The 9963-nt window shown below is 47.6% G+C and overlaps 1 protein-coding gene across 1 annotated transcript in view; it reads right to left on the minus strand.

Annotated features, from left to right (window-relative positions):
- SDHAF3 (succinate dehydrogenase complex assembly factor 3) overlaps nt 1-445 on the minus strand; it is a 78121-nt gene extending 77676 nt beyond the window's left edge. Inside the window, exon 1 of the mRNA XM_024212884.2 lies at nt 74-445. Coding sequence (XP_024068652.1) covers nt 74-256 — 183 coding nt within the window. The 5' untranslated portion in view covers nt 257-445. The remainder of the gene's footprint in view (nt 1-73) is intronic.
- Nucleotides 446-9963: the final 9518 nt, after the last annotated feature.

Raw genomic sequence — 9963 nt, forward strand, 5'->3', positions numbered from 1 at the left:
AGGTGAGGGAGGAACTAGATGGCCCGCAGGCCCCCCCACAGCAGACAGGGGAGGCTGGTCCTAGGGCACTTGCCTCCCATTCCCGCAGGAAGCGCTGGGCATCAGCAGGCCCAACCGACCGGTGCCTCCGGAACTCCTCCTTCACGTACTCATCGCCCAGCGCCTTCAGCTCCACGGGCAGCGCCCGGTGCAGCAGCAGGATCCGCCGGTACAGAGCCCGCACACGGGACACGTGCAGGGCTACAGGGCCCGGCATGGCTGGGGCTACAGCGGGCTGCGCTGCCTGCCGCCTGTGGGTGCCGGCCGGGCTGCGCGCTGCAGCAGGGCGGGCTGGGGAAGCGGGGTGGTGCTAGGGCAGTCGCAGGCCCCGGAGAAGCTCCCCGGGTGGGCAGCGGAGCGCGGAGAGAAGCGCTCCTATGCCGGAGGTTTGAGGCGGTGGCACCGGGGGCGGAGCGGGACACGGCGCGTCGGGCTCCTCCCCAGCAGGGCCGCCCCGCCTGCCCCCCAGCGAACAGGGGCCGCCAGGCCGGGGGCGGGTCAGCGAGCGACTCCCCGCAAGCCGGCCTGACCTAGCTCAGGGGCTCTCTCGCCCCCACCCGCCACCCCGGCGGTAGCCGAGACGCCCCCTGGGGGAGGAGGGGCAGCAGAGCCCCGGGAGTCCCCGGTCCAGCGCACTCAGACGCCCCCGTGCCCACGCATGGAGGCTCCCTAGCTGGGGCTGCAAGCACTTCCTCTCCCTGGGGTGACCTGAGCCTCTGGAGCAGGGGTCGGCAACCTTTCAGAAGTGGTGTGCCCAGTCTTCAGTTATTCACTCTAATTTAAGGTTCCGCGTGCCAGTCATACATTTTAACGTTTTTAGAAGGTCTCTTTCTATAAGTCTATAATATATAACGAAACTATTGTTGTATGTAAAGTAAATAAGGTTTTTTAAATGTTTAAGAAGCTTCATTTAAAATTAAATTAAAATGCAGAGCCCCCCCCCCCGGACCGGTGGCCAGGACCCGGGCAGTGTGAGTGCCACTGAAAATCAGCTTGCGTGCTGCCTTTGGCACACGTGCCATAGGTTGCCTACCCCTGCTCTGGAGCCACATAAGTATGAATCCACCAGCCATGGGTTGCGGGTATAATAGGCCAAGGGAGGCTCTGCCTCCCCTGCCCCTGTACCCCGGGTTGGGGGGGTGGGGAGTTTTTGCTTTATTATTCCCCATGCAGGGAGATTACTGATGAACCCAGGAAGAACATAACATAAGAATGGCCCTACTGGGTCAGACCAAAGGTCCATCTAGCCCAGTATCCTGTCTTCCGACAGTGGCCAGTGCCAGGTGCTGCAGAGGGAATGAACAGAACAGGGAATCATTAAGTGATCCGTCCACTGTCGCTCATTCCCAGCTTCTGGCAAACAGAGGCTAGGGACACCATCCCTGGCCATCCTGGCTTATAGCCATTGATGCACCTATCCTCCATGAATTTATCTAGGTCTTTTTTGAACCCTGTTATAGTTTTGGCCTTCACAACATCCTCTGGCAGAGTTCCACAGACTGTGCATTGTGTGAAAAAATACTTCCTTTTATTTGTTTTAAACCTGCTGCCTATTAATTTCATTTGGTGACCCCTAGTTCTTGTGTTATGAGAAGGAGTAAATAACACTTCCTTATTTACTTTCTTCACATCACTCATGATTTTATAGACCTGCATCATCTATCTCCCTTGGGGATTGGTCCTGCTTTGAGCAGGGGGTTGGACTAAATGACCTCCTGAGGTCCCTTCCAACCCTGATATTCTATAATTCTATGATTAGTCATCTCTTTTCCAAGCTGAAAAGACCCAGTTTTATTAATCTCTCCTCATACAGAAGCCATTCCACACCCCTAATCATTTTTGTTGCCCTTTTCTGAACCTTTTCCAATTCCAATATATCTTTTTTGAGATGAGGCGACCACATCTGCATGCAGTATTCAAGATGTGGGCGTATCATGGATTTATATAGAGGCAATGTGATATTTTCTGTCTCATCATCTATCCCTTTCTTAATGATTCCCAACATTCTGTTTGCCTTTTTGACTGCCACTGCACATTGAGTGGATGTTTTCAGAGAACTGTTCCACAATGACTCCAAGATCTCTTTCTTGAGTGGTAACAGCTAATTTAGACCCCATCATTTTATATGTATCATTGGGATTATGCTTTCCAATATGCATTACTTTGCATTTATCAACATTGAATTTCATCTGCCATTTTATTGCCCAGTCACCCAGTTTTGTGAGAGCCTTTTGTAGCTCTTCGCAGTCTGGTTGGGACTATCTTTAGTAATTTTGTATCATCTGCAAATTTTGCCACCTTTTTCCAGATCATTTATGAATATGTTGAATAGGACTGGTCCCAGTATGGATCCCTGGGGGACACAACTATTTACCTCTCTCCATTCTGAGAACTGACTATTTATTCCTACCCTTTGTTTCCTATGTTTTAACCAGTTGCCAATCCATGAGAGGACCGTCCCTCTTAACCTATGACAGCTTACTTTGTTTAAGAGCCTTTGGTGAGGGACCTTGTCAAAGGCTTTCTGAAAATCTAAGTACACTATATCCACTGGATCCCCCTTGTCCACGTGCTTGTTGACTCCCTCAGAGAACTCTAGTAGATTAGTTTCAGAGTAGCAGCCGTGTTAGTCTGTATCCGCAAAAAGAACAGGAGTACTTGTGGCACCTTAGAGACTAACAAATTTATTAGCATAAGCTTTCGTGGGCTACAGCCCACTTCTTCGGATGCATATAGAGTGAAACATATTGAGGAGATATTTATACACACATACAGAGAGCATGAACAGGTGGGAGTTGTCTTACCAACTCTGAGAGGCCAATTAAGTAAGTGAAAAAAACTTTTGAAGTGATAATCAAGTAGTAGATTAGTGAGGCATGATTTCCCTTCACAAAAACCATGTTGATCCCTCCCCAACAAATTATGTTCATCTATGTGTCTGACAGTTTTGTTCTTACTATAGTTTCAATCAGTTTGCCTGGTACTGAAGTGAGATTTACTGGCCTATAATTGCTGGGATCACCTCTGTAGCCCGTTTTAAAAATGGGCGTCACATTAGCTATCCTCCAGTCATTTGGTACAGAAGCTGGGTCAAATGATAGGTTACAGACTACAGTTAGTAGTTCTGCAATTTCACAGAGTGAACTCCTGGGTGAGTACCATCTGATCCTGGTGACTTATTATTTTATCAGTTTGTTCCAAAACCTCCTCTAATGACACCTCAATCTGGAACAGTTCCTCAGATTTGTCACCTAAAAAGAACGGCTCAGGTTTAGGAATCTCCCTCACATCCTCAGCCGTGAAGACCAATGCAAATAATTCATTTAGTTTCTCTGCAATGGCCTTATCATCTTTGAGTACTCCTTTAGCATCTCGATCGTCCAGTGGCCCCAGTGGTTATTTAGCAGGCTTCTGATGTACTTTTAAAAAAAAAATTGCGATTACTTTGAGTCTTTGGCTAGCTGTTCTTCAAATTCTTTTTTGGCCTTCCTAATTATTTTTACACTTCATTTGCCAGAGTTTATGCTTCTTTCTATTTTCCTCACTAAGATTTAACTTCCACTTTTTAAAGGATACCTTTTTGTCTCTCACTGCTTCTTTTATTTTGTTGTTTAGCCACGTGGCACTTTTTTGGTTCTCTTACTATGTTTTTTAATTTGGGGTGTACATTTAAGTTGACCCTCTATTATGGTATCCTTAAAAAGTTTCCATGCAGCTAGCAGGGATTCACTTTTTGCACTGTACCTTTTAATTTCTGTTTAACTTCCTCATTTTTGTGTAGTTCCCCTTTCTGAAATTAAATGCTACAGTGTTGGGCTGCTGTGGTGTTTTCCCTGCCACAGGGATGTTACATTTAATTATATTATGGTTACTATTTCCAAGTGGTCCAGCTATATTCACCTCCTGGACCAGATCCTGTGCTCCACTTAGGACTAAATCAAGAATTGCCTCTCCTCTTGTGGGTTCCAGGACTAGCTGCTCCAAGAATCAGTCACTTAAGGTGTCAAGAAACTTTATCTCTGCAGCCTGTCCTGAGGTAAGGTACCCAGTCAATATGGGTATAGTTGAAATCCCCCATTATTATTATTATTATTGAGTTTTTTATTTTAATAGCCTCTCTAATCTCCCTGAGCATTTCACAATCAATATCACCATCCGGGTCAGGTGGTGGGTAATATATCCCTACTGCTATATTCTTATTATTAGAGCATGGAATTACTATCCATAGAGATTCTGTGGTACAGTTTGGTTCATTTAAGATTTTTACTTCAGTTGATTCTATGCTTTCTTTCACATATAGTTCCATTCCCCCACCAGCATGACCTGTTCTGTTCTTCCGATATATTTTGTACCCTGGTATTTCTGTGTCTCATTGATTATCCTCATTCCACCAAGTTTCTGTGATGCCTATTATATCAATATCCTCATTTAGTATGAGGCACTCTAAATCACCCATCTTATTATTTAGACTTCTAGCATTTGTATATAAGCACTTTAAAAACTTGTCACTTTTTAGCTGTCTACTATTACATGATGTTATTGAATGGGACTGTTTTCATTTGACTGTTTCTCATCAGATCCAACCTGTATTTTATCATCTTCCATCCTCTCCTCCTTGCTAGGACATAGAGAATCTCCATTAATAGATCCTCCCCTAAGGGATGTCTCTGTCTGAACCATGTGCTCCTCTGCACCTGTCAGCTTTCCCCCAGCCCTTAGTTTAAAAACTGCTCTACAATCTTTTTAAATTTAAGTGCCAGCAATCTGGTTACATTTTGGTTTAGGTGGAACCCATCCTTCCTGTATAGGCTTCCCATTTCCCAAAAGTTTCCCCAGTTACTAATAAATCTAAACCCCTCCTCCCTACACCATAGTCTCATCCACGCTTGAGATCCTGCAGTTCTGTCTGTCTTACTGTCCCTGCACGTGGAAATGGAAGCATTTCAGAGAATGCTATCATGGAGGTCCTGGACTTCAATCTCTTACCTAGCAGGCTAAATTTGGCCTCCAGAACCTCTCTCCTATCCTTCCCAATGTCATTGTTACCTACCTGTACCATGACCACTGGCTCCTCCTTAGCACTACACGTAAGTCTATCTAGATGTCTCGAGAGATCAGCAACCTTCACACCAGGCAGACAAGCTACCATGCGATTCTCCTGGTCATCACAAACCCAGCTATCTATGTTTCTAATGATTGAATCACCCATTACTAATACCTGTCTCTTCCTAATAACTGGAGTTTCCTCCCCCGGAAAGGTATCCTCAGTGCAACAGGATACCACATCATCATCTGGAAGGAGAGTCCCAACTATGGGATCGTTTCCCTCGGTTCTAGTTGGATATTCTAATTCCCTGAGACTTTCATCCTCCTCAACAGAATAGAGGCTGTCAGACCAGGGGTGTGACTGTTCTACTGTGTCCAAGAAAGTCTCATCTATGTACCTCTCTGTTTCCCTCAGCTCCTCCAGTTCAGCCACTCTGGTCTCCAAAGCCCGTATACGGTATCTGAGGGCCTGGAGCTCCTTGCACCAAATGCACACATACGCCACCTGCCAATAGGGCAGGTAATCATACATGCTGCATTGGGTGCAATAAACTGGATAGCCCCAATTCTGTTGCTGGATTTCTCCCTGCATTATCTTTTTATTCCTGCAGCTCGTTCCTTTGTTGTTGTTGTTTTGTTTTTATCAGGGGGTGTTTCTGGCTTTAAGTTTAAGGAATGTGAAGTGTATCTAGACCCCCCTCCCGCTAAACTCCCTCGCAAAAACCCCTGTTAGCCGCTCCTGTTCACTAGCTCCTCTGGTCGCTTAGGAGCGGGCTTTTTAAAGCCCTGGTCTTCTTCAGTCAGCTGACCCCCTGGTTAAGGGTTCATGGGTGCTAAAGGGCTTAGGGATCAAAACCTCGTTAAGAAGCGCTCAGCCTTGCCTAGCAGGCCGCTAGGCTCAGCACACGGCCCCCCGAAGAAACAGACTACGTGTTATATTTCAGTCAAGCAGCAAGCACACCACAAACACACACACTACACAAAACAAGCCTACTCCAAGGGTAACGTAACCTCTCCTCCTCCACCGGGACAACTCCCTGACAAAATTCCCCTCTTAGCCGCTCCTGTTCACTAGCTCGAGAAAAGTGGACAGGTAGCAGACTGGCCTCTGGTCTTTTTTCCTTTTGTTACGATTTTAACTGTGACCGTAAGGGGGAGACTTGAGAAATAATTGTGGCCGTAAGTGAGGTAGATGGCCATCCCGAGAATGCAGAAGTGAGCATTTCCCTCTCAATTGCTCTGCCACTTGGCAACTGGCCGTGATCGTACAGTGGTTAGTACTCTGTGCTGTGGCTGCAGCAACCTCGGCTTGAAACCGAATAATGGTATCGCTTTTTTGTGAAGAATCTCCTGAGGCGCGCCTAGTGGCTGAGCCTGATTGCGTCCCTTTGCAAAGAGAGCCAGCAGCTGGTCCCTAGTTTCCTTCTGGTGAAGGAAAGTCAATTAGGTAAATCCATCAGAAAAAGAGCAACGGGGAAGAGAAAGAGGAATTCTTCCTGGGCGCCAATGTCCGGAACCAGCATATTCCATCCTGGAAACGGCTGTGTTTCGAATGTCCGGCCAGTGCATGTTGAAAGGAAGGATGTGCGGGCTTGAGAAGCTGCAGCCCTCAAGAGGTGCTTCTGAAGCCAAAGGGGCCGTGGCTGAGTTTGTGATGGCGTGACTTTGAGGAACATCCGAAGCGTGCAAGGGGAAGGGTAGAAAGAAACGGTTGTCAGAGGAAGAAGGTGCTGAGCAGCCTGTCGGGATGGGAAAGGTCCCAGGCCTGCTTGGTGGCAGGAGCTGTGTAGCCCCCAAAGGCAGCCTGCTGAGGAGCCACAGGGCTTTTGCCAGGGCTGTTGCTGCAGCCAGAGCCTTTAGGAAGGAGAAGAGAGCAAGGGGTGTTGTTGCCCAGTGCGGCCCGTGTTGTGCTGTAAGCTGGTCTCTAGGAGCTCTGCACTGTGTCAGGTTGTTCCTCGTTACTATAGTGGTGAGTATCCCCACCTGTCACTCGGGAGACCGGGGTTCAATTCCCCAACGGGGAGCATAACACCTTTTGAATGAGGAGAAAGAAATGCCTTTCCTGGCCAGCACATTCCTCACCTCCTCCTTCCATGGCGACTTCTGTTGACACCCCGCAGTGTTGATTTTCACCTCCAGAGAGACAGTTAGCCAGCAAGGACACCCCTGCCTGCTTGCCCTAGCGAAAGCCTCTACATCGCCTTCTGCCACTGGGCCCAGCTTCCAGACCTGCACGTCAGGGCACGTTTCAGAGTCGCAAAGGGAAATACTCTGGCCAAGGGCATTGGGACAATCGCCAAAGCAAACAGGATGGCAGCTGGTCAAGGGGCAAGGAAGGGAGAAAAGGGGACAGGCAGCAGGCTGGCCTCCTGTCTTTTTTCCTTTTGTTACGATTTTCACTGTGACAGTAAGGGGGAGACCTGAGAATTTTGTGTTGAGTTTGTGATGGCTTGACTTTGAGGAGCTTCCGAAGTGTGGAAGGGGAGGGTAGAAAGAAACGGTTGTCAAAGGAAGAAGGTGCTGAGCAGCCCGTTGGGGAGGGAAAGGTCCCAGGGAGGTGTGGTGGGAGGAGCTGTGTAGCCCCCAAGGGCAGCCTGCTGAGAGGTTTTTCCCTGCAGCATCTTGGGTTCAGTGGAGGGGAAGCACAGGACGGCTATGGCGGGCCTGAGGCACCTCCGGGTTGCGGCGGGGAGGCTCAGGGCTTCGGCTGGCCCAGGACTCCTCCAGCCGAGAAGGGGTGGCATTTGGGCTTCCAGCCAGTGCGGATCCTCCGGCTGAGGGACAGATGCTTGGGACTCCTCTGGGAAAGGGGTACTCGGCACCGGCCACGGGGCAGCAGCAAGGGGTCTCAGGGCTCCGACTGAGGTGGGTTGGGGGGTGGGCGGAAGAGGCAGAGCTGAGTGCTAGCCTCCCCTAAGGAGGGCTCCACCCACCGCCCATGCCACTAGCCCATTCCCAAAGCTGCTAGTCCAGGTGCCACCCTGGCCTTCAGATTTCCGTCTGCAGGAAACAGGCCTTTCCTACGCAGGGCTTTGTCAAAAGCTTGTCTTCATTGGGTGAAAATGGTGCATTTTAACTGGTGTGAAACTAACCCTTGCTAACTAACCCACCTAGGCTATGTCTGTACTGCTCACTCCTGGCAGCGAGGTGCATGGTGTAACTACTCACTGAAGTGAAAAGCAGGCTGTGTCCACACTGCAGTGCATAGCTACACCTGTTCGTGAAAGGCTCTGGCAGCTCCCCCCTGCAGGAGTCTTTTCCTGCTGCCTCCCCCCTTAGTCTTTCCCTGATATTGAAGCCTTTCACTGCAGCAGGGAGGCTGCAGTACACTGGGGGAAGGAACTGCTTGGCGAGTGGGGTGCATACCCACAGAGTTCAGCTATGGCCTTACTCTTCTCACCTAAGCTGTGCCTCACCATCTACACTGCTATTTATACCCATGCTGGTACACCCTGTGCTACACACTGCCACAAGGAGTGTACAGTGTAGAAGTACCTGTAGACAGTTGTAGTTTTAATCTGTTACTGGTTCAGTTAGACTGTAGGGCCAGCTAACACTGTTTAAAACTACAAGTGCCTTATGTATATGCTAACTAAGGATACAATTTAGTCACAGAGGTCACGTATTCTGTGACTTTAACGAACCTCCGTGACTACTTTGGCTTCAGCTCCCATGGCCACAGTGGCAGGGGCTGGAGCTGTCAGTTGCCCCCAGCGGCCAGCCCACCGCAGTCCCCCACTTCGTTATTTTTAGTAAAAGTCACGGACAGGTTGCGGGCAATAATCAAAAATTCATGGAAGCCCACAACCTGTCTGTGATTTTTTCTAAAACTAACTGTGACAAAATCTTAACCTTAATAACTATATGTAAAAACCACATTTTTTTCACTGAAGACAACCTAGGATTTGAACACTGTTTTGCTTAACATGAGTTAAAAACTATACTTTTTTTTTTCCTGAGTGAAGACATGTTTCCCTGGCATGTGTGATATCCTCACTCCTCTGATAAATTTATCATACAGATCCTCAGCTCTTCAAAGCTTGAACCTGTCTTTTTAATGTATGTTCTGTAAAGTGCCTAGCAGACGTGTGGGCATTATGAAATAAAAATAATAACCCTCTCCCCAGCTCACTGCCAGACAGTGCCCTGCTGTGTCTACAGTGCTGTGGTTATTTGTTCCTCCACCCTTACCCGGGTAATGAAAAAATAATATTTTATTTGCCTGTCCAAAGAGCGCTTTCCCCAGGCAAGCAAAGAAGTAAATTTTTGCAAGGCTGAGATGAAAATGCTCCATATAAAATGTCTCTGTGGGGAGGTAGAGTTGTGTGTGGCCCAACCAGGAAGGAAGAGGTAAGTGTGTTTGTATGTGATTGGGGGGTAAAGGTTTCAAATAGCAACACTCATTTGTTTCAGCTGTACCCACCAAATTAATTAGTAACAATGAAAATAGCCAAATAATTTCAAAACATGAAGTTGAATTTAACTAACATAATAAAATATAGCGTTACATGGTGTAATGTCACCACCATGCATTAAATCCCCCCACCCTTAGGTCTTTGTATATGTATAGCCGCTTGGTCTCAGTTACCTTGCCATAGTAACCAACATTGTTTTCTACATGGGAAGTCTGTATAACTCAGACAGCATAATTATCTAAATTATGAACTGTGGAAGAAGTTATGTAGAACAGAAATTAGAAAATATTCATTAATGTCTAAATACATAAAAGTGACTGTTGGCAAAAAAGATACCACCCTGTGGAAATTTGGAATTCTGCATGTGGGCACATTGGGCTTGATTCCACAAAGCTACTTAGGCTCCTGACTTCCAGATTTAGGTACCACTGGTATTCATAAAACCTCCACATGGCTGCTCCTT

Source organism: Terrapene carolina, unplaced genomic scaffold (assembly GCF_002925995.2).
Source record: "Terrapene carolina triunguis isolate 2854851 unplaced genomic scaffold, T_m_triunguis-2.0 Scaffold84, whole genome shotgun sequence".
NCBI lineage: Eukaryota > Metazoa > Chordata > Testudines > Emydidae > Terrapene > Terrapene triunguis.